Source organism: Dipodomys merriami, unplaced genomic scaffold (genome assembly GCF_024711535.1).
Source record: "Dipodomys merriami isolate MVZ:Mamm:240054 unplaced genomic scaffold, mDipMer1.0.p SCAF_2, whole genome shotgun sequence".
Taxonomy (NCBI): Eukaryota; Metazoa; Chordata; class Mammalia; order Rodentia; family Heteromyidae; genus Dipodomys; species Dipodomys merriami.
The window spans coordinates 2,929,339-2,955,282 of record NW_027203381.1 but is presented as its reverse complement, the minus strand read 5'-3'; the positions used below and the strand labels follow the sequence as shown (position 1 = coordinate 2,955,282).

The window sequence follows — 25,944 nt, the reverse complement described above, 5'->3', positions numbered from 1 at the left end:
ATGATATACCAGCAACCAATATTACAGAGTATAGGACAAATATCAGAAGTTGTAATTTCCTGTGATCAAGCCTCAGGTTTGGTAGGGTGATGAACTTGTGTAAATTATTCAAACATTTTAAGTCTTCTGTTTTGTTTTCTTTTTACTAAATCCCAGTCTGAGATGGAAACAGTACAATACCTCACAGGTATAAGATAATGCATGCTAAGTGCTAAGACCTATACCTGCAATATAATAAGAATTCAATCATTCGTCATTTTATTGAGATGAATGTCTTATAATGGGGCTTTTAGAAAGCAGGTATCTTTGCCTAATTATGCCATATTTCATTTGAATTAATTTTGAATGACTACATTTATCACATTCTTTCTCAGGACAGTTTTATCATAAAACATGAAAGGGCTGTTTGGCCTAATGAAAAAAAAATACCTTTGATAGGAAAGAAGGTATTTTATGAATATGTATAAGGTATGTATCAGAATATTTTCCAAAATATGTCACTTGTTCTTAGCCCAGCCATTTAAATTTGAGCCAGTAGCAAGAGTTGTTATTTGCAGAGTCATAACTCACAATTGTTAATGGTACAAATCCTAAAGGTATCAAGAAACAAAGAAAGCATTCTTTAAACCCAGAAAAAATATATCACTCCAAAACTTGTATGTCATCTGAAAAATGATCCTGATAGTAGTGGCTGTGGTATACTCAACAACAGGTAGAAATAAAAGAGGTAATTTCTGAAAGGACACATGACAAAGTTACACAGAAAATAAAAATAAAACCAGTAAACAGTATATTCCCTAACATGCTGTTTTTATATGCATTGCATTTCATGTCCACCCTTACTGCTGCTAGAACTTTCTAAGTAAGCATATGTTTGTATGTATGAGTGTGTGTGTGTGTGTGTGTGTGTGTGTGTGTGTGTGTGTGTGTGTGTGTGTGTGTGTGTTGTATGGCTGCTCTGTGGAGTTTTTCTGTGGTTGTTCTGTTGTTATTGCTGGTGCTTTATAGGCAATCTAGTGAAAGTTGTTCCCCTTATCAAGTAACAAAGTCTCTCTAATTTCAAGAATACTTCAAGCATCAGACAGAAGAAAAGCTCTTCCCTTAATCTGAAAAACAAATTCATTGTGAGAACCCCCAAAAGAAGTGCCAATTGGTTACCAGCCAAAACTGTGTGCAAATAATGAGGTAAAGAAGACTGAACCAAACGTAAAATCCCCTAATACAGATTTTTCTGGGGACCTAGCAGAGGCATGATGATTGGCTGTAACTCCTGCAACGTTCTAGTTTAAGAAGTGGGCATCATTATCAGTGGGATTAATAAATTCCCTTTCTCACTGGACACTCCTCGTTGCTTCAGCTGTGAATCCAAACACTTGCACAGAGATATCTCACTGGTGAGTCTCTTGCAGCATCTCTAGAAGTAAAAGTAACACCTTCTCACCTTTCATTCCACAACAAGTAAGTCTGGATATAACCTAATCACCCAACCAAGAGTCATTTTGGCATCTCTTTTGTCAATGTGCATAGTCAATTTATCACTAAATTTTTACTGATGCCAAATTTGCTGTGGCAATATTTCCAGTGCCACTAACACTATTGTGAATCCATTTCTCAATGTCTCTTGCCAGTACTTCTTTGTCTTGTAATTTTAATCATGCCTCACTGGGTTTATTTGGTGCTGAATTTTTGTTTCCTGTGACCTTATTCTCATACATTCAATTCACCCCTCATGTTCTGATAAATCACATTCCTGTAGTCTCAAATACAACTATTCCATCTAAAATATTAGTGTGTTTCCTACTTCTGAAATTATGCAGGCCCCGCTGGTCTTCCTTACAGAGCTTAGAATCACCTGAATCCTATTTTTACTTCCATCCGAACTTCTCCTTTTTCACGTCACACAACTACTTGCGAAGTTTCTCGACTACCAAGTCATTTTGTCTTGCTGGCAATCCTTTCTAGGTCTGCTGTCTTGCTCATTCTACCTTATCTGATGAGTGTACCACACATATCCATATGGACTCATTCAACTACACATCATTCCTTTCAACACACTTTATCCAGCACCAGCACCTTCTTTCCTAGTTGAATAAATCCATGAATTAATGTACCGGAGGCTTAGATATGATCTCACGTGACCACGTGTGAAGTAATACCAAAATCTAGCTATAGTGTTAGGTAGCAAAAATCAGTAATGATGCCTGTGAGGTGCTCCTCTCATGAGAAGCATGGAGATCTGACAGCATGAGAGATTGCTGCCCAAGTCATCCCAAACCAGAAAGCATCTGAGCTAGAATGTATAGTTCATGTTTCTTTACATTTCATGGGACCAAGGCATACGAATAAACTATGAATTTACGTGGAGATGAGACACTAAAGCCCTATACAATGGACCACAGCAATGATCCATCACAAGCCCAATGTCTTTTAGAAAATAAGCATCATTCAGTGTGGTTTCAAGAAAAAGCCTCAAAATCATACTGTGGTCATACACCTTAATAATTTTAAGTTATTACACTAACAGAGTAATAGTTTATTATTGTCATCAGTATCTTTTGATGTGGTGACACATGTCACAGTGAGAACATGCCAAGTATTGGGTCTGAAAGAATATCTACAGACACTGAAATCAGCTTTCCCAGTTGCATTTCTATAACCATTTTACCTTAACAGAAACTTGGGCTTTGTGGTGTATTGCTCTGTGATCTAGAAAAGGATATGAGTTGCTTTCCAAAAAAAAAAAAGAAACTATTTCCAATCTAACTAGACAGGAAAAAAGTCTATCACAATAAATATAAATGCCAACGCTGGCATTTAGAATAGGAAACGAAATGCCCTACTTGTGCATCTAATCCCATACTGAGGGCTCATAAACAGTTCAAATATAAGTTAGATGTAAATACATACGAAGACATACATCTTATAGCGAGCATGAGGGCACACTAGAAACATCAAAGGTAGCTGGCGGAGTCAAAGGACAGGATATAAAGTCAAAGCTTAGATCATGGGTAGGTCAGAGGCTGTAAAGATGCACAGAGTTGTAAAGAGGTGTGAAAGCAGGACATGGGCAGAACAGAAATGACTCTCACATTGTTAAAGCTGTCAACCAAAACAAACCATGATTGTACTGTCTTGTAAAATAATCGTTTTCTTCTCCCTTAAAATTAAGATGCAATTACTAGTAGAAAATGATGATTAAAAGCCACATGTGATGCAAAATATATGCTAGTAATAATGTTCCCAGGAGCTGCCTGATTATTCACAACAGCAAACCTCTGCAAGGCTGATTCCTGCTCATGCTCAGGGCAGCTCTCTTACACACGTGTCACCTGCTACCTTCCCTGCACAGCCACCGCCGGCGAGGTCTCCGGCTCCATTCCACACGGATTCCAAATCTGCTAGGGGGGAAACACCCTCCCCCCTCAGACTACATCAGAAGGTCTGGGGAGACTGCCACATAGTACTGATTTCCATAATTTCCCTGTTATAATTTCCATAGGTCCCTGCGTTTCTCTTGGAACCACTTACATAAAACTCATTGGAGTTTTGAAAGCAGATTTCTAAAGTAAAATTCCCAGGGAACAGAAGAACTCAATGATGTGTCTTCTGATCAGTTGGCACAGAACAGAAGTGACATAGCTATGACTCATACATAGCTTCGAAAACCAACTATGGTTCTTTTGTGGGCCTATGCTGGTGAAGTCGTACTGTATTATAACTGCTCTGCAATTGCTCGGGCAGGCCAGTTGGAATGATGTGTGTGAAAGCAGCCAGGAAAGGAGAGTGCTATAAGGACCTACTGAAGCAGAATTTCAAGGAAGTCAGCATAGCTGGGGACTGGTGGGAAGAGAGCCAGCGGAGAATGCAAGAACAGACAACACAGCTCTTTTGAAGCAAGTGCATCAGGAAGACCAGCCATGAGGAGGCAGAGCCAAGTTCTACAAATAGCAATTGTTTGCCACAAACACAAATGCCACCATCCCATGCACATCTTTGGAAGAAACTGCATGTAATTTGGTGGGGGGTTCTGCCATGTTTATGGATAACAGTAGAACTGACTTGTAATCAGATGATATAAAAATGATAGATATATTACAAAATTATAAAATCAAATAATATGAAGATACTATTAAATTATGGGTAGAAAATTACAGCTAAATGCACATGTAGAAAACTGAAGTTAAAATCTTACATATCACATTGCACCAGAATCAATTCCAAATGGATCAAAGACCTCGGGGTAAGAGCAGATACCCTGAAAATATTACAGGAAGGGATAGGGGATATTCTAGGGCTTCTTGGTACAGGTCAAACTTCCTAAATAAAGATCCAGAAACACAACAAAGGAAGGATGGAAAAATGGAATCACATTAAACTGCAGAGCTTTTGCATGGAAAAGGACATAGCTAGCAAGATAAACAGAAAGCCCACCGATTTGAAGATCTTCACTAGCTACACAACAAACAAGGACCTCATATAAAAAATACATCTAGAGCTCAAAAAATCAACCCCCCTCAAAAAACACAAATCCTCAAAGAAACAACTATCCCATTAAGAAGCGAGCTAAAAATTCTCTGCAGAGGAAATAAGAATGGCCAATAAACACATGAATAAATGTTCAACATCCGCTGGACATAAAAGAAATGCAAATCAAAACCACACTGAGATTCCACCTCACCCCAGTTAGAATGGTCATTATCAAGAAAATAAATAAAAACAGATGGTGCCAGAGATGTGGCCCAAAGGGAACTCTACTTCACTGTTGGTGGGAATATAAACTAAAACCACTCTGGAAAGCATTAAGAAGGTTACCCAAAATGCTAAACATGCAGATTCCCTATGACCCTGCAATCCCACTCCTGGGCATTCACCCAAATAACCACACACAAGGCCATACTAAAGCTACCAACACAGCCATATTCATTGCAGCATTTTTTTTTTACCATAGCTAAGATATGGAACCAACCCAAAGGCCCTCTCAGTAGATGAATGGATCAAGAAAATGTGGTATATATACACAATGGAAATTCTATGCCTCCATCAGAAAGAATGACACCGCCCCATTTGTTAGGAAATGGAAATACTTGGGGAAAAAAATCGTATCAAGGAAGTAAGCCAGATCCAAAAAAACAGAGGCTCCATGGTTTCCCTCATTTGTAATAATTAGTATATGTCTAGCATAGTCCTAGCAGAGGAGCACAAAAGCTCAATGGCTATTTTCATATGACCATATAATATGATGATAATTAAAACGAATTCCAAGATATGGAAACGAGGAGGGGAGTTGGTTTCTTTGTTTCTGTTTTTGTTTTTAAATGTGCTGTGTGATGTTATTTCTTTTATTCTTTTATTTTTTTCCTTATGGTTTATCTTGTATTTGATTTTGGTACCCTGTGTAATATATATATATATATATATATATATATATATATATATATATATGTTTATCAGATTTGGGGAAGGAAAGGGAAATCACAAAATGGTGATACAAATGACAGAGAGTGAACCAATGAAACAGCAATACTCACAAGACACTATGTTGGAAATTAACTTTACAACTTGGGGGGAAGGGGGAAGGGAAGTGAGCAAAAACAAGGGAGGGGTAACAATGTTTGACAAGAAATGTATTCGTTACCTAACTGATATAACTGTAATCCCTCTGACATCACCCTTACGACAAAATTAAATTAAATTAAAAAATAAAAATAAATTAAGATTTAGAAAAAGGAAAAAATACAGCTAAAAGGGTGTTCACACTACATTGGTTAAAAAATGGTATTTTTAATGTTTGAATTATGTTCTCCACCTCATGAGTAAATTTTTATAACATGTTTACTTTGTTTCCTACAATATTTTAATTCTTATTTTAACATTTTAATTCTGATTCTAACACTCACTTTAATTAGTAGTTGGGTGTTACGTTCGTTTTCTGTTTTCTGCAACAGATCAGTACATCTGGGGACTTCAAATAATACAAAAATGTTGTTTGTTTGGTGCTAGAGGGTCGAAGTCCTTGTAAATACCCCACATCCAGATGCTGAAACAAGGGTCCTACTTTCTGGAGAATGCATCCCTTGCTTTTTCCAGTTTCAAGACTCCACACACTCCTTGGCACACAGGCTTTTGTCTTCCAAGACAGCAAGGATGTGGATTTTTCTCACGCTGGGTCATTCCATAGTAACTTTTTGGCCTCTCGATTCTACATTGAACCTTGTGATCATGCTATGCCCTCCCACAAAAACCAACATAACCTCCATTTTCACACGTCATTTGATCAACAACATCCCACTGACAACAGCTTCCCTTCCCTTCTCCATGAAACACATGTAGAGATTCTGGAAAGTCATTAATCTCCCTACTACTGTCAGATATCTGACTCACCAAGATCAAATCCAAACCACATGTAAAATGTAATCACCTATCCAAGAAACTCCAGAATTGAGCTGCATTCAAGCACTGACTCATTCTAAATTCTTTCAGTTCAGCAACTACAGTTCATAGCAACTACACTAGCTAAATCAGGCAAAGGTGAGCTTTTGGATAGGATTCACTGAGACACACCTGCACTCTATTTCTGCACCTATAAATCTCAAGAAATGTGTTATGTGGTCCAAAAAGTAAAATGGAACAGAAGGAATAGACTTAACATGCATAGATTATTGTTGCTTTAAAAAGGGAAAACTAAAAATTACAAAGAGAATCCCACCATTCTCAAATTTTGATACCTCCCTGATGAGCTCTACTGGATGTGAATGCCTGGGAAATGAATCTGCTTCTTAGCTCTGTTCTCTGTACTTCTGACCCTGCCCTCTGGACTTAGAGCTCAGTCTTTTACCCTTCCTTTTCCATGAAAGCTACGCATGTCTGCATCTGCATAGTTACACAGCACATAATTCTGCTTTTCCATAATTGGGGGTTTGGCCATTTTCTTTCATTTTATTCTTGTTTTGATGCTGTTAGTTCAAGAACCACAGGTGTCTCCCATTGACACCATCAGATACACTTCAGTAGCCAAAAAGTTTCTATAAAAATACCATAAGAATGTGGAAACTGTTTTGGAGTTGGGCAGTGTGAATGCTGAGAAAATTATGAGACACATACATGACAAATAAAGTTTATATTGCCTTAAATAGACTAATAAAAGAGTATGGGTATTAATGACCGTGGATAGGGACTTTCAAGAAGAGAGGATGGTGGTAGCCAAAGTATTTATGCTTTTAAAGGGCCCTAAATCACAACCACTGGACTGTTGGTAGAAATAATGAAAGCGGAGGTGCTTCAAAGATGCTTCATAGACATGACAATTCTGATTTTTGGCATGTCCTCAGATGACAAAAGACATTTATGATGTATTAAATCATTTCAAAGAACCTTTCAAGAGACTGAATACTCTGATCTGTTGGCTTTTCTAGGAAACTAGCAAAATACTGTTGAACTTATTTTTTCCCTTGTAGGATATGCTTGTCCAATTCCAAACATCCTCTAGCTTTTAATTGATGATGAATTTCTTACAATTCAATATCTAAGTTGATTAGTTAAAAGCTATATTATTCACATGACTTTAGACTAGAACTACAGTAACAATAGGACAAGTTCTTTTTTATTTTCAGTATGCAAATTCATATTCTTCATTTCTTACTTAGTCTTCATCATCAGAAGTGTAGCTTTCATTATTTCTACCAACAGTCGATTTGCTCTGATTTTAATTCCCGTTGAAAGCATAAATATCTTTGCCACCACAATCTTCTCTTCTTATAAAGTTTCTATTCACAATAATTAATATTCATGTTTCTTTTATCAGTCTCTTTAAGCCCATAGAAGCTTTACTTTTCTAATCTGTGTCTCATAATTCACCCAGCATTCACACTGCCCAATTCCAAAACTACTCCCGCATTCCTAAGGTATTTTTATAGCAACATCCACTAATTCATTTGTTTCATATTGCTCCAATAGTAAAGGACCATAAGTGTAGTGACTCTAAACAACATAAATGTATACCTTCTGGTTCTGGATATCAAAATTTTCGAATAAATGTCCTTGATTTAAGTTGAAAGAGCTATTTGTGCTCCTATTTTTGAAGATCCAAAGGGGAATCAACCCCTTGTTTTACTCAGTTTCTAGAAACTTCCCACATTGACTCTCTTCTTGCTGCTTCATCCATCTTTTAAAGTCTGCTGGATTCTTCTTACATCACATCACACCTCCTTGAATCTACCACCTCCTTGTTCTACCTGAAAGACTCTTGTCACTCATGGAGCCCTCCAGACAGTCCAGGATAAGCACCCTCTATTAAAGTTAGGATAATCTTTATATTGTTACATTAAGGATCAGCATACTTAATATGATCTGCTAGGTGCTTCCCACTGCTATGTAACTTAGTGTACTCAGAGACAGGACATACACTTTCCAGGTTTAAGACACAAACAGCTCGAAGCAGAAGCACATTATTGAATCATCAGATTCCCATCCATGACTTCTCTTCTACAAGAAAGTGAACTTGCCAAGAGGAAGCTGGAGTCTTGGCATAGTAGATTTCTACTGAGTGAACTACACAATGGATCCAGAAATTAACCACTGAGCAAATGTAAGCGGCCAACACAGCCTGGTGGAAATCAAGCTATTCCTTGGACTCACATTAAAAACAACACTATGAATTCTACTGAGGTAGTGACGCTGACATTCAAAACAGGAAAACATGTTTGGTCATGACAAATAACCCTCAAGGTGCCTTATTTTATGCACAACCAAATTAAAAAATTAGCTTTAAGTATTCATATGGCAAAACAAATGTTTAAAAGAATAACAATATTTGACAAATTTTTATGTAAAATATACTCAACACTTTTTTTAAAAAACGTATATTCCTTGAATAGGAAATGGGAATTTAAATATTAATCAGAGATAGGTTGCTGGAAGAAGGTAATTCCAAGAAATAGTGTAACTAGATAGTCCCAGTAATATAAGAATTAAAAACGGAGCTGTAGAACATGCATTATTTCTCTATTTTATTTTGGTCATAGCTCTGGGGTATTCTTCTTGCCCAAATCATGCAATTTCTCTTAAGAACAACTTGAGCGAAGAGTTGAGGTCAGTCATTATCAAATGATGGGTTTTGGTGTACAAACAACTGTTTGAATCATGTCCTCCACCTGTCAGCCCATCAGATATGCTACGGTAACTTAGTAAGCAATCATGTTTCCACATCTAGCCTGCCAGAAGCCCTCTCTCCCTTCTTCAGGTGCCCCACTGGAGGCAGAGCACTGGCCACTGGGTGAAGTTTCCTGAACACAACTGACATCACAAGAGAAGGCCGAAGAGGCCAGCATTTCGGCCAGCAAAGAAAATGGTTGCTGTAGAAAGAAGAAAAAAGACTACAGCTCTCTCCTTGAGTGTTTAAGCTCCAAGTTTCCACTATTAGGAGCACACTATGCAGGGCAGAAGCTGTCGGCAACAACAGATAGTTGAGACAAGCACGCAATGCATCACATCCTTGAGGCAAGGTGGGCTGAGGAGGCAGGACCTGTGAGGAGACGGAAGGGGCTAAGTGTTTGTCTCTCTGAACACTGCGAATTGAAGATGCAGAAGTGGTCAACTGGGGATTCATTCAGCCAGTTGGTGAGGCGTGGGTGACACAGTGTGATGGCTTCATGGACTTTCTTAATGTAAAGTGGCTAAAGGAGCTGCAGGAGGCAGTACGCTCAACATCCAGCAGCAGCCTGATGTCCGTATGGAATTTCTGAATTCTGGCAACATCTATTCTTAAAACCTCTGGCTTGGGGGGCTGCGTGAAGCATGGTACTCATCTAAAGAGAACGTGCCACTATCACAGAAATGGGTCTGGGTACTCAGGGAGGCGGGGAAGGTGGCTCAGCCATAGAGTGTTGGCCTAGCATGCATAAAGCATAGGCTCCATTTCTCAGTACCACATACACAGAAAAAGCCAGAAGTGTCGCCGTGGCTCAAGTGGCAAAGTGCTAGCCTTGAGCACAGAGAGTCAGGAACAGCACCCAGACCGAGTTCAAACCCCAGGACCAGCGGCAAAAAAAGAGAATGGATCATATTCAGAAATTCAGCCTAGCAATTACTCTAAACCACCACAAACATGCCTAGACATATCACATTGCTCCACCTCTCCAAGAACAAGATGGGGAAAACATTCTTATGGCACAGGAGACCTCTCAGTAATCTTCCAGTCTTCTGTTATTGCCTTCAAAATGCTCTGCACAGATGGGAGCTAATCCTGGAAATGCTCCCCCCACCCCTCAGTGTCTCTCCTAGACACCCACCTAGACCACAGAGTTTTGTCTCTGATTTTAGACCTTCCCTCTCTGCCGGAACCCACTGTTACAGAGATCAGATCCACCAAGTCCTGGGCTAAGTGAGTGATAGTAAGGAACAGGAGAAATCCTTCACACATGCATGCTTTTGGTAACGATGACACATTTATAGTTTAGTTACTGCTCTGAATTTTTTTAGTTTCATTTCATGAAAAATATGGCTTTAAAAGGAAATGTGGCTTTTACTTCTTACATTTTCCATTTGATAAGCCTATACTGAGATGAGAATATTTTGGTTTGACAGTGTAAATATAATAGAAAGACAGCACATATGAACCTAAATATATTTCATCTTCTTTTCTTCTTGAAAAACAAATCAAAGTCTTTCTTTTAACCTTATTCTTTCATCTTGTAGAGAAAAATGTAAACTAACCTTTAGGCATTAAAAAATAGAGGAGAGTTTTTTTTTTCTTTCTTACTAGAACAGAAACCATAACTTTAATACCTAGTTGTGAAACTTTAGAGACTCAAAAATACTGGAGTACATATGCATTCATATTTCTGCTGCAAAGAGGAAAATCATTAAAATTGCATTCTACCTATGATGATATTTTACCTAAGTAAAATATCTCATCTAGTATGCATAGAAATATTCCTTTATAAATACTTAGCTGAAACCCTTGCATTACAGAGCACTCTTTCACTCTCTTTGAAGTCAATCGGCATGCAGTGTGAGAGGAGGCTAGGAGTTGGGCAGAATGTCCTTAGAAGACTTTTGAGCTCCTCAGATGAAAGGTGCTATTTAAGTACAAAGTACCACAATAATTTCAATATATTTAACAACTCCACTCACTTCAATGCCCATGGCTAACTCAAACTAACCTATCTGGTACTTTGAGTCATAGTCCTTAAGTTGCATTTCTGTGGTTGGATGTGTGTGTGACTTCATTTCAGAAAAGTAGTGCAGAAAGGGAAAATACCACCCAAAGTGGAAGATTCCATAAATGTCCCATTCTATGTCTATAAATAGAAAAGTCTCTTCTATACAGTGAAGTAAGAGGCTAGCAAAATAGGAAAGAAGAAGATATTACATTTCCCCAGAAGTACAGCATCCTAGATGTTTGTCTTAGAGGTGATTGAAAAGAACCTGTGTACTGCCCTGGGCTGGGAGATATGGCAGGTGTTGTTATGGTTTCCTCCTTGGTTTCTGTTTTCTAGTGGTAATGGAAATTATAGCAAGAAGGCAGCTGGCTCTGGAGATGTGCTAGTCTCTGCTAGAAAGGCTTTCTTAGGCTGAATTTTTCAATGTGAAATACAAAAAAGTTCTACCTTTAAAATTAATTTATAATAACCAACTACTGTATTTTCCATTTCCATTTTATTGTGAATAATTCAATTATACAAGTAACACCAAAAATACAGTATCTTTTTGCAGAAGTTGAGCATTACTGAGAAACGTGTCAATTTCTATTCTTTTCTCCCTCTGAGCACCTGATATCTTCATCAGACGCTCTTGCCTATGAATCACCAACGCTATGAGCTTAGAGTCCATTTCTCCAGGATTACCCAGAGCCTTACAAAATATTTTCAGTTAAATTTCTTTTTGGTAATCAGTTTTGTTTAAATAATTTTAAGGGAAATGTTAAATAATATGGGGCTATGACAATAAGTACTTTCCAATGTTATATGTATTGATTTGTTGAGTTTGATATGCATTATTAAAATTTTCCATTTTGTCACCTGAATTCAGCAGTTATTTCTCTTGCTAGGACTGAGAGCACGTGGTGAAGGTGTCATTAGAACCCAGAACAAGAGAGAATCTGGCTACATTCAGCAGCCTGGAACCCCCCTGTCAGGGCCTTTGGCCTTTAGTATTTAAGCTGTATGCTTGTTTTTTAGAGACTGGAGGATCTGAACTAGCCGATTCTTTCCCCAGTCTCCCAATCCTCATGCATACTAGACTTTACTGCAAGGTAATCCATTCCCACACAACAAATCTGGGAAATAACATACAATCCCCAAATAGCTTGGTGAACTCGGAAGTAAAGAAGCATCAAAAGCTATCAAGAGACACAGAAATCTACCCTTTAAGACTGCATCCATGGCCTACCTACCGTCCCTGTCCATGCATGACCACTGGTGGCAGAGAGCCTGGCATCCCTGGGAACTCAGAAGTACAGATATGGGGAGCAGTAGGAGCCAGGGTTCAAAGGGCTATTGTTTTCAAGCTCAGCAGAAGAGAAATTCAAGTCAATCAGTTATTTACAAACAGCTGAGTAGATACTAAATTTAACACATATTATCTTGTCGGTACAAGATGAGCGCAGAAGCCTGGAGACTGGAGAATAGAAATGGGGAAAAAATATGGGAGTTTGGGAGCTAAAGCACCACTGAAAAAACTGATCAATATTGATCATGATAAATCACTGGGTGCCTTCATTAGAGCCTGCTAAACATCTATGTTCTGTAACTTAAGTTGCAAAATGTGGAGTGCATTCTCATGATTCAATCCTCTGGTTGGAATATGGCTAGGCTAGTAAGTAGGGAAAACTGGGCTATGTGATTCAAGGAATGTTTACTAGAAATTTATACATGTGAATATATGTATTTATGCAGGCATGAATATGCATTTCTGTGTACATGTCGCACATACACATACATACACATGGTAGATAAATACATGTGCACCTGTGTCTTCATCTCATTAGCTTTGTGAATGAGATTTGTTCCTAAGAGAGGTATATTTCCAACTCAGTATGCTGACTTGAAGTTTCTCAGGCTATAAGTTTTAATACAGACTCCAGATTGTGGTAAACTCATAAAAATAATAAAAACCACCTGGTCTTCCTGCTGCTATTTCTTCTTTGACATATTTTATATCTGCCATCAGAAATAACTATAACCACTGCCTGGAAATCTGGGCTCACTTAAAATGATCTGAGGAAAAGAAAATGATGGGCTACAAATATTCATTTTTCAAACTGACCCCAAGGAATCAGGTTAACTTGGAAGAAATATCTAGGATACTTGCTTGTCCCCAATTACCACACCAAAGCCTCCTTGTACTTAAAGAACAGGTGATCACATTGTTGTTGTTTTTGTTTTTGTTTTTTTTTGGTCGGTCGTGGGGCTTGTACTCTGGGCTTTGGAGTTATCCCTCAGCTCTTCAGCTCAAGTTGAGCACACTACCACTTGAGCCACAGCTCCACTTCCAGTTTTCTAGTGGTTTATTGGAGATAAAGAGTCTCATGGACTTTTCTGCCCAAGCTGGCTTTGAACCATGATCCACAGATATCAGCCTCCTGAGTAGCTAGGATTACAGGCATGAGCCTCCGGCGCCTGGCAATCACATTCACTTTTAAAAAATAGGTAACTGACAATGGAGATCTTGTAAGGATTCAATAATTCAAACTCAAGAATATGCCTTGGTTGATCTGCCCTTCAAAGAACTCTGCAAGTCAACAGTTTTGAGTTTAAAACTTGTGAAGGGTGGAATGCTGCAGCTTCTTCACAAGGTTTACCACATGCAAGGAAGTAGAAAGGCCAGGCCTGGAAGACAGATGTGCTCCCAGCCATGTCTACCACTGCTGTCTCAGAGCCCAGCTTTGTGCTGCTAGGCTGAGCTTCATCTGCAGTGTGGGACGGCTGTGTGGGTGTAGTGTGGATGCCATGGTCATGTCAGCAACATGTCTACCTTGAATCATGAACAGGACTTGAAGATGTCTCCCCACCTTTGCTTCCCAGATCACCATGTGAATCATTTTACTGAGTAAACATGGAAGTAACACGGCAACTAGAGCTCACAGGCTTCAGTTCTGAAATGCAGTCTAAACACTCACAAAACCCTGGCCACATTGTCTCAGCAGCTAACGCTTTCCCACACTGTCGCTTTGTGGAACAAGCTAGAGATCGTTCTGCAACTCAGGCAACTGCCTTCAGCCATCTATTGTCATTTTGAGCCATCCTGGGAAGATGTCTTAGGATCCTGTTGCCCCTTCTAAGCCAAGTACAGGCTCCCATGTGGACTTTCCTCTACTCTGAGTCAGGACAGAATCTCTGTCCCATTCTTCTTTCAATCTAATTTCTTGGTGTCATCTCCTCAAGGTTCCCCCATTGGTCCAAGCAATAGAAACCTCTGCTAGCCATGAAACATAGCCATCCAAAGCACAGAGCCACAATCTCCGGGCCTCAAAACAGCTACTGAAAGCTGATGATGACAGAGTGAACATGGCTGTTTATGATCTGTCCACAGGAGCGCAACGCATGGATAACATGGCTAATATGGACAAGATGTGCTTGCTTGATCCAACATTCCTCAGGACACCATAGTTGACATTATGGTTCATTATCACCAGACCCAGAAATAAAATACCACTTACCTACTCCATGCCATGCATCACTGTTTATAGGTTCAGTTTGTATTTAAAAAATTATTAGTCCGTGGCACAAACATTACCATTTACAATTTCAGCATGACTATTTTGACAGAAGTAATGTAAATATTCTCATGTTTTGGTTTTGAACTCTTGCTAGGAAGGCATTTTTGTGTTAGTTATTTTGGGGATGAGCTCTCTCATTTCTGTGTGGGCTGACCCGGACCCTGCTCCTTCTCACTACACGGGCACGACTTCCACATCAGGCACTGATTGATATGGAGTCTTACCATTTTTTTTTTTTTTTTGCCTAGGATGGCAGAACTTCAGTTCTTCCAATCTTCGCCTCCTTGGAAGTGGAGACTATAGAAATGAGCCACTATGCTTGCTCCCTCATATCTTTTTGGTACTTAACAAATTGTTGACTGTGGTACATGAAATCTGCAAGTTTCTGATGAATGATCCATTCAAGCAGAGCCATAATTCCTCAGTGACATTATAAAATATGGCTAGTGCATAGGGTTAATTAAAATGATGCTGTTTATACCTCACTTATAGAACATACATAGGATATGATGATGAAAGGCATTATGAATATTACATTACTCATTTTTAACAAAGTCCTCTTCTGTAATGTGACAGGAAAGTCATCAAGTTTTACATGAATTACAGCATCCTGTTGCTTACTATCACCTAAGCAAGACAGTAAATACAAACTAAATAAGCAGGTGAGCATAGATGAATGAAGTGCTAAAAGTGATTTGATCAACTTTCCATTAAAAAAAAACTAAACTAAAAACAGACTTCATCAAAACTCAGCCACGGAGTAGAAAAGCTCTTGCTTTTAACAAAATGTGATGGTGCATTTTTATTGGAAAGAAGGATAACTATGAATAAAGTGAGCCAGTCAACATCACACTCCCCTTTTAATATTAGCATATTAAAAGGAAAATTGACATAATTTTCATAAATTTATAATTGCACCTAATGTCTGCCAGGCTTACGACTGAATAGAGGGCTGTCACAGGCCTTGGTTTGCTTTTCATCAAAACTCTAAGGAATTTGCATTTGTAAAAAGAAATTAGACTACTTTATAGAAGGTCACAGAGGTCATAGAAGTCATACAGAATGATCATTTTTAGAGCAAATGAAATTTTTATTCACGTTCTCAAAAAATCTTCTTTATACCCTTTATAATACAACTGACTCTAAAATTTTTTGAAACCCCATGTGAAATTAGTCTGTTTTCAAATTATACATTCAGCATAATAGAACTCAACTAAATTAACTGTAGTGTGGTTGACCATTTTAGACTTCAAAACAGGCTATGTTTTAAAGAAAATTTCTTTTCCTTTTTAGAATTTAAAAAGGATAAGAACACTGTAGATGTGACTTTAAATAGAACTGGAAAATACCTTGAAAATTTGTCATGTCTTAACAAAAGATTTGGTATTACAAAGATAGAAAACTGTGGGAGAAGGAGAGATAGGTAGAAAAAAATTAAAGAAAACCAGCTCCTACTTACCAGGTGTGAAATTGTATCTAGCTGAGAATCCCATAGACTCCAGCTCTCCATCAGCAAAAAATTTAACCCACAGGAATCTTCCACTCGATTTGATGACAGGTGGGTTTTGCTGTCCACAGAATCGTCCAATTATTGGAGAAAAGCCAAAGGGTCCATCCCGAACTTCAATGTGATCAAATTTACATTCCCAGGATGGCTCAATAGAGTATTTTTCATCAAAGTAAAGTTCAATGCACTGCCTTGGGGCGGCTGTAAAAAGAGAAAGATGGTCTCTGGAAGGCCATTTCTTAAATCTTGAGGTGGGTTCTATTTCAAGTTTTATGTGTGTACTTTTTATCATACTGTGCAGTCAGTTTACATGGAGATGCAAAGAAAGGAAATGATACTACTCTATGGGATATTACCATTAAAAAAATCTTCTGGTTAGGTGATCCTTAAAGCTGGTGGTATTGCACAAAACATTACTGCGATTTAAAAAACAACTGTTTTGATATCTAACACAGAACTGATTGATACCAGATTATAAAGTGGAGAGAAACTGTTCTCTTTTACTGTATTCACAAAGCACTAGAGAACTATTCAGAATGGAAGCACACAGCCATTCATGGAGTTGAAGTCAGGTGTCATGATTAGATGTATGTATCCATGCAAAGGTATCTTGAGTAATTTGTCCAGATGACCAATCTGATCACATCAATCTAATGGGAACATCAGCATTTCTCTATTAGCTGCTGGCCAGTGATGGGTGCACCTGACATACAAGAGCCTAGAGGGTCCTAATACCACAGACATCAAAGATGCAAGCTGTGTTCTCTAAGACCACCCGCCATGCTGGCATGCCCACTCTTGCTTGCTTCCTTGAATATCTATGTACCTTCAATTTAGCTCATCTTTATCCAGGAAGGTCTTGTCTAAAGTAACCTCCTCCCGGGGCTGGGAAGGTGACTCAGTGGTAGAGTGCTTGCCTGGCATGCATGAAGCCCTTGGTTCGATTCCTCAGTACCAATAAATGGAAAAAATGGTGCTGTGGTTCAAGTGGTAGAGCGCTAGCCTTGAGCAAAAGAAGCTCAGGGACAGTGCCCTTAACATGGGCCTTGTTGCTGAGGATTTCAGAAAGCTTTTTGAGAGGATGATGAATCAATGTATCTTCAAAACCCCTTTTAAAGCTAAGATATCATTGGAGAAGCCTTCTGAGCTAAAAACATTTGATCTACTCTGAGTATGGGTGTGCATGATCTTCTGTCACCATTTCCAAAGGCAGTCCAAATCTTGTTATATTCAGCCACAATACTCCAAAACGCCCATAACATCGTACCTCAGTACAAATTTATCAACCCAGTGACCCCCTGTCACGAGGAGCCCTCAGAGAGCTTCCAGGCTACTTGGCCCTCTCTTCAGAGCACAATCCCTTCCAGAAAATTGATAGTTAAGATGACCACAGCACAGCCTGCTGCTTATGTGCTCAGCATCTTCTCTCAAAGGCTGTCTATGCCCCGCTGCTTCCTAAATACATACTGATTATCACCCTTAATAAACTCAAAGCTAAGGCTTTACATGCATGGATTTCTAAAGTGTACAGAGGCTTCTAAGTTGGAGAGTCTTGGAATAAAATTTAATCCTATTGCTCATCAAGTGTACAAGTAAAATTCAAAGATTATTCTATGAATTATCTTACTCTGTAAAAATATGCTCATTAGACATTGAAAAGGGACATTGATAGGTCTTTCTAAGGAAGATTAGGTCAGTTTATTTGAATTTTTATTTTTTGGGGGGTACGGTCATGGGGCCTGAACTCTGGGCCTGGGCACTGTCCCTCAGCTCTTCAGCTCAAGGCTAGCGCTCTACCACTTGAGCCACAGCACCACTTCTAGCTTTTTTCTTTTTGCTTATGGGGTGCTGAGGAATCAAACTCGGGGCCTCATGCATGTAAGGCAAGCACTCTATCACTGAGCCACCTTCCCAGCCCCAGTTTATTTGAAATTAATGTGTGCCACAAAGGTTGGCTGATATAGTAGATGATGACAAATTTGTAGGGTTTACCATTAACTTATCTGCAAATTTTAAAATATTCCAAAAATTTACCTCGAAAAATCACATTTTCTTCCCTAGTGTATTAGTCTAGAAGACAAAGGGCAAATGGTTAAGGAATTAGTCCTATGTATGTATCAATTACTAAATAAACCATCTGTATGCATTATTCCAACACAGTGTGTTTGCTTGGTTATCTCCTCTATGTTAGGCCAAAATGATATGTTTATGACAAAACAGGAAAGATTATTTCAGAACGTGGAATCGCTTTCAGGTATAGATAATGGATCTGTCTGGAAGGGAAAAGCAAGGAGATCAGTCAGCCCACTGCTACATCACTTAGAAATCTGTCTGTCCTCAATGTGTCTGTGCCCTGCAGCTTCCCTGAGCAGAAGACGCCTGGCTGTCCGGCATGGATTCCATTAGCCTCTCTTCCACATCCCCCACCACTCAGTTTCAGCCCAACTTCTGCACATCAACCTCTCTTTGCCTATTCTAGGACCCTATCATCATTTGAACTTTTGGTATGTCACATTCTGTGCAGACCATTTATTTTTCCTTTCCATTTGTTACTTAGGTTTACATGTGTTACACATATACCCATCTCTGAAAATTCTACTAGCTGAATTTCAGGGAGTAGTAATTAACTTTTTCAAACTAACTATTCCATGTGCTTCTTGTAGATAAAACATCAGGCAGTTGTGGCAGAGATGGAAGCGTCCTGATTCTGACATCTGAGCCTCCCCTTCTCCCCGCTTCAAGCTGCCCTCCTTCCTTCGAAGTTTCCCCAACGCTGACTTTCATCTACAACTTAGGTTCCCTTTAGAGCTCTGTCTCTTTGAAAACCTTTGTCCCCACTGTGCACCCTGAGCACTTTTACAGAGAGAGGGTGTATACCTACGGCTTATTTCCCCAAGTCACGGGAGTTTTAGGCCCTCCTGAAATCCATAAAAGAATCCTCCCCTTCGTTATCTTCTTTACCACAACCTGCCTGAACTCCAGCGAGTTGACCACTTCCCTCTCTCTCCCTCTCCCTCTCTTTCTCCCTCGTTCTCTCTTTCTCCCTCTCTTCTACTTGCAGTTTACCTTCTTTTTCTCCTACTAAGCAAGCCATTCTTTTTAAAGATAAACATGTACACTGAACACTGCAAGAAAGAAAAAGGCAAAGGATAGAAAGATCGTCCTGTCCACTTTGGCCCCACAGACTCCACAGGGCATGCGGCCCACTGTCTGCTTAGCGACACTGCTCATCTCCGTGCCAACCGCCTTTCAACTGCCTCACCCCACCACCTACTTCCAATTTTTACCTTATTTTTCCTTGCTGTGACAGTGGACACTTGAGCAGCTCTCGCTTCTCTAAACTCCATCTCCATCAGATGCCGGCACATCCTTGACCCCATTCTTCCACCCAACTCCCAGGCTTCTGGTTCTAGTCTGTGGCTTTTCTCTGTGGCCCGTCCCTCCCTATTACTTTCTAGAAATCTAGCCCACATCCTATATGTTGGCATAGGCTTGTCAGTGTGGTACAATTAAGACCTAATGGTTCTCTAGCTGGTGGTGATGGATTATGATGGATTATAGTACTGTCTAGACAGAAAGCTGGGGTAGGAAGGATTGTAGTTTGAGGCGAGACTGCTTAAAAACTTTCACAAGATTTCATCTCAATGGAAGAAACTGTGCCTGGTAGCAGGCACCCATCAGCTCAGCTGTGGGAGGGAGTTTAAAGTAGGAGAATTGTGGTCCAAGCATGAGTCCAGATAAAGAGTAAGACTCTTGATCCATGCAAAATAGGGCTGGAGACTTGGTTCAATAGTGGAGTGCCTGCCAGCAACCTGGAGGTCCTGAATTCAACACCCACTTCCAAGAAAAAAAGAAAAACAGATCTAATGACTCCTGAAGGTCTACTTAAGATCAACTAAGTGCCAATTCCAGGTATAGACCCTTGCATCTATACGTTCATGAGCTGAAACACAGTTCAACATCTCAATAGCCTCCTCTCCATTTCTGCCCTATCCGTCTCCATGGCCAGGACAGATTTACCACTGTCTCTCCGGGAGACATCTCCAATAATGCCCAAATTGAACAACACATTGTCTTTTCTCTGAGGCTCTTTCCCCATCGTCACTTCTCATCTGTCTGCCAGGCATCTTACCAAGCACCTTTCTCCTTTTCTGGAACTGCCATGAGATTGTTCTAGTCTCTCCTCTCACCTCCAGTCACTTAAAATGCACTTTCTTAAATGCTTTCCACTTCTTTCAATGGCTCCATGGCCAGAGCCACTTACTTTAGTTCAGGGTGTTGCTATTTTTTGCTTGGCTTTTTTTTCTATAGCTTATGTTCTTTTCTTTCAGTATTCCTAATCAAAATAAATAACTGTCAGTTATCCCTAGGCAAAACAGGAGAGCTAGCATCCCTCCCTCATGGTCTTCTCTTTCGTCTTCCTATCCCAGCCATCCTTTGCCAATCTGGGTTCTCTTTCTATTATTTACTGAAAGGACCTGAGTTTCCAGGCCATATTTTAAGCACTGCTCCAGGACTTCTACTCTGTACCTAGAAGAACAGTTATTCAGTATTTGTTACACAAGTAAATGGGGTTTTTTAAAAAGAATTTAGCAACGGGTTAACGGGGAGGTGCTATTTATTTCCTCACAATCATTTATCTTAATCCTAGACCTAAGCACAAGTGAATGAGAATATATGCATGATCATGAGGACATACGCAAACTGCAACCATCAACGTTCATCAATACTTTCAAATGCCCCTGAAGTAATTCATGCAAAAAGATAATCTACATTCAAAATTTTGTTCTGAGTTAATCTTTGAAATCAAGAACTGAATAAACAATTTTATATTTTGAACAATTCAGAATTTTAAGACAACTCTCTCAGTTTTACAGAGTACGTTGAATACAATGACCGTATTTGTTCACCCTTCCTCCTTCCAACATACTTCAACTTCCTGGCATACATTTCATTAAAGGGTTCATTAGCTGGCAAGAGGAGTTACACCACTGGACTTCTCCCTTACATATACCACCTTTCAGTCAATCTATTTTTGTATATATCACATAACTCTATGTATGTCCTAAGGCAGGCTTGTATTTTAGATCTAGCTTCCACGATTTCCATGCAAATGATCTATTTTTCTTCCAATAGATGAGAGTAAAACTCTATTATATATATGTACCACATTTGCTTAATCATGTTTTGAAATATGATTGATATTATGAACATAAGATGACTGGTCACTCTGCCTCAGTTTCCTAATTAATAAAACAAAAAAAATCCATTTGCTGTGATCTAATGTCTCAACATATTTAGATTCTTCCAAAATTTACAATATATCCTATTTGTTATGTATAAATGTCAGCTACTTGCTACTCACTTGATTAAAAAAAGAAAAACTGATTTCAGCCTAGAAATGACACATTTCAATTTTCTTTTCTATCAATATAAACTGTCAGAGCTCCAGGGACTTGTTTGCTTTATCCTTTCAAACAGCAGCTTATGTAGTTGGCTTATCTTTGCTAAATGTTCTTCTTTAAGTGTGGTAAGAGGAAGAGAAGGATTCTTGATTCAAAAATTATGATGAGAAAAAGAATTGTTCTGAAATGGAGATTCACAAAACCAGACAAGCAGAGCCTTTCTCTATGAGAGACCTGACTGGTGTTGGTGTTCTGGGCTTGCAAACATAGGTACAAACATAGATTCTTCTAGAAAGGTAGCTTTGTCTGCAAAAGTATGTGTGCACTAAGAGAGAAACAAGAGTTCTAGGTTATCTGGCACGAACACTTAAAATATTGAGCAGTTCTGTCACTAGAACAAATGTTCATATATTTTTAAAAGCTATATTTAACAGAGCCATTTCTCAAGGTTAGTAGAAATGGCAAATGTTCAAAGAGAGGGGATCTCTTTTCCAGCACTATTTATCCTTCAAGTTGCAGAGAAAAAAAATGATGAAAGAAAGCATCATAAATTAGGACCCTGGCAATGACTTTCAAATGCAATAAGGTCACTTCAACCAAAACAAGGCATTTTCTTTCCGAATAATATTGAGAAAACATATTACAGATCCAACTTGGACATTCATGTGTTTTTGCTGTTTTGAACCATCAAAGGCAAGAATAAGTGGAAAGGTTATGGTGATTACTGTTAAATGCATTTAAATAAGGGTTTCTTATACCAATATCCAGTTGGCAATAGTATAATAAGTACACATCTATGCTATGACTGTAGAACTATCATTCAACTAAATCAGCCATGAAAAAAGAAGCCCTTAAATTGTTGGCTTGTTTGTATTTCCCAGAATTTGTTGGTTCACAACGCATTACTAATAATTTCAGTAATTGCCCTGATCTGAGATTTTATAGTCATTTACTTCACACAGTCATAGTAATGTCCACTGTCTCCCAAACTAATTTTTATATTGTCCCTGTGTTCACTGCCCATCCAAAGCCCAGAGGTGGCCAGGCATTGGCCCAGCCTCTCCGCTCTCCGTACCTTCTATGATGTACACGCACTCCCGGTCAGGGGGGTACTTGCTAGGGTAGTTGGGAGAGGTGAAGACTCCTCCCTCTGCATGCTTTGTCCATGTTCCACACTGCACTGACTTCTGAGTTTCTGAGGTGGTTTGCTTTTCTGTGAAGCCAAACAAAACACAACAAAATTGAAAAGGAACCACAAGCCAATTTTCTATAGTACTAAAAGTAGGGAGGACATTCTTCTAACATCCATTAGTAAATTAATTTTGCAATGCTCTCCTGATCAAAACCAATGAATTATATTCTCTATATTCCAGAATATGTGGACATCATGTTAGGAGTATGGGAAATAAGGAAATAAGGACTATGGATATAAGGAAATGCCAAAGTAATTGCAGGTCTTCCACCAACATTATATTTTTTTTCCAGAGAAACACACCTGTTCCTTTCTTCGTTGCTCCAGACAGATGAAGGATGATTAAACTTGCTACAACTGAAACAGAAACAGAAAGATTAGAGAGAAGCAATACACATCCAAACGACCAACTCCTACATCACTATGAGCACAACCAAATTCAGACATAAAATGATACCAAAGCAGCTTATTTTGGTCATTGTTGACTCAGAACTTGCACAAACGAATTCAAAATGTCCAAAGGGGAATCTGAGTGCCCCTTAAGGAAGCACCATCCCGAGTGGATGAGACCCAAACTCCGGATGGAGACCACATTCATTGTCCTCTGCTAGTGCCAAACACTCCACAGCCAGACTTCAAGATGCTCACTGGTATTTAACTACTTTTGGCAATGGCTTTGGCCAGATCTCCCAAGAAAGAGGGGGGGGGAGTGGGGGAGGAAACAAAAGAGCAAAACAGGGAGTACACCATGAGAAAGACCCCCAGGACAGATCTGAACACATTGACATGTGGCTGCATTTTTTCCACATAAGCATGTCAGCAGATGCCTACCGGTGGGGGAGGGGAGGGGAGAGGACCAATGATGGTGCTGTGGGTGGTAAGCAGCCTGAGAACATTGCTTACAACCAGGAAGCAGACCCCAACCGGAGAACTTTCTAGGCTGTGAATTTTGCCCTTTCTAACCTTAACGCTGGTTTTGCTATTCAGGATTATCCGGAAGTGGGCGACGGTTTGGGAAAAGTGATTTCTAGAAGCACCCACCGAACCCTTAGTGCCAGTCGGTGGTTTCCCAAGAAACCTGAAAGGCCACTGGGCTCCGAAAGCCTGCTTTACTCCTGGGCTTTCATTTCCTCAACGTGATCAGACAGCCTGAAACTACAACACTCCTGCACTTCCCCCTGTTCTGTTGTTTACTGTGCTGCTCAATTACATAAAAAAGAAGACTCTCCCCTGTGGCAGGTCACACAGATGTGAGAAGAGGGCAGGACACAGTCTAGCATGGTTTCCGAGGGCCAGACGCCCGCCGGGGTGGCAGGTGCAACCTAGGCTGCTCCGGACTGGGACTGGGAGAGATGATCCCATCCACTCCCTGCCTCTGCCTGCCTGCCTGCCAGACAGACAGACAGACAGACAGACAGACAGACAGACAGACAGACAGACAGACAGACAGACAGACAGACAGACAGACAGACAGACAGACGACAGGCAGGCAGGCAGGCAGGCAGGCAGGCAGGCAGGCAGGCAGGCAGGCAGACAGACAGGCAGACAGCTCGCTGCTGCCGTGGTTATGCGTCTAACTAACAACAAGAACAAGGGGAAACATCGCAGCCTGCCATCCTACCCCCCCACGCGCACGCACACTCACATGCACACTCACACATGCACGCTCACACACAGGCACACTCACACATGCACACTCACACATGCACACACAGGCACACTCACACATGCACACTCACACACACACATGCACACACACATCACTCCGACTTGCACACTCACACTCACACATGCACTCACACTCGCACATGCACACTCACTCACACACTCATTCGCACATGCACACTCACACATGCACTCACACACACTCACGCGTGCACGTGGCCGCCGACACCCCAGCGCGCCCTGGCTCCCCCTGGCCTCTGCCCCTGGGCTCCCACCGAGCCCCACAGGAGCTGGGGGGCCACGCACGCACCTCGGGGCTGGCCAGGCGGCTCCGCCCGCCCGCCCCCCGCGGCTGCCCCCTCGGCCCGCCGGCCCCAGGGCAGACAGGAGTGCGAAGGGCAGCCCCGGGTTCAGGGGCGCCCCAAACTCCCACGGAACCGGAAGACCCCGCCCTCGGGGTCCTCGTGTCCCCCACCCTGGACTCGGGGTTCGCCCAAGTGGGAACCCCCCACTCCCCGCCGCACCCCGCCCCGCGGACTCCGGGTCCCCGCGGCGCCCGGCTCCCGCGGGCTGCGGCAGGACGGAAAGTTCTCCCCGGCCTGCGGGGCGGGCGCTGCAGGGTCGGGGTCGGGGGTCCCGCGGCGCCGGGCCGGGCGCGAACCCGCGGCCGGGCGGGAAACACTCACTGAGAAGCACACGGCGTCCATAGACCATGTCTGTGCGTTACACCAGAGACTCCGGGCTGCACGAATTCCATCTAGAGTCGGGGTGCGTCGGTGGCGCGGGGGAAGACGAGGGGGTCCCGAGGCGTGGCAATCCGCGAGCCGGGGTGGGCGCGGGCAGCCCCGAGCCCGCACGCCGCGGCCGGCCCCGCCGCGCCGCTGCTCCGCCCGGGAGCGCGGGGCCTCAGCGCCGCGAAGCCGGCGTCCACGCCACGGGCTGGCGCGGGGCCTCAGCGCCGCGAAGCCGGCGTCCACGCCGCGGCGCGCTGCGCTGGCCCGGGCGGCCTCCTGCCCGCATCCCCGCGGCGGGCGCGGGCCGAGCTCGGGCGCCCGGGGCCGGGGCAGCCGGGGCGGCGCGAGGCGAGGCGGGGTGGGGGCGGCCGGGCCCCACCGACGGCAGCGACGGGGCGGCCGGGCGGCGGCGGGGGAGGCGGCCGGGCTCGCCCAGTCCCCGGGCTCATCGACCGCGCGCGGCCGCTCGCAGCCGCCCTCCCGGCGCCAGCCCTGGGCGAGGGCGCGCAGGCTCGGCAGGCGGCACCGCGGGGTCCGTCATGGGCTCGCGGGCTCCGCGCGCCGCCTCCGCGCGGCGGGGTGGGTGGGCGTCCGGGCGGGGGATGGAGGAGGGCGGGCGGGGAGGAGCGGGGAGGGGGCGGCGGGGTCACCCCCCGCGGGCGCCGCTGGCCTCGCCCGGGACCCCCCTCCAAAGCCGGGTGGACGCAGGCGGCGCGCGGCCCGCG

At 41.8% G+C, this 25,944-nt stretch overlaps 1 protein-coding gene across 6 annotated transcripts in view; it reads right to left on the bottom strand.

The window, feature by feature from the left end:
* Positions 1–25,372, bottom strand: part of Neto1 (neuropilin and tolloid like 1) — a 98,373-nt gene extending 73,001 nt beyond the window's left edge. For 2 of the 6 annotated variants that reach the window (XM_070028965.1, XM_070028967.1), the window contains exons 1-4: positions 25,172–25,372; positions 23,124–23,177; positions 22,704–22,841; positions 16,176–16,424 (exon numbers count right to left, since the gene is read on the bottom strand). In XM_070028965.1, coding sequence (XP_069885066.1) covers positions 16,176–16,424; positions 22,704–22,841; positions 23,124–23,177; positions 25,172–25,199 — 469 coding nt within the window. In that variant the 5' untranslated portion in view covers positions 25,200–25,372. Of the gene's footprint in view, positions 1–16,175; positions 16,425–22,703; positions 22,842–23,123; positions 23,178–25,171 lie in introns of those variants that run through there. The other 4 variants (XM_070028966.1, XM_070028968.1, XM_070028963.1 and 1 more) reach the window with 3 other exon arrangements.
* Positions 25,373–25,944: the final 572 nt, after the last annotated feature.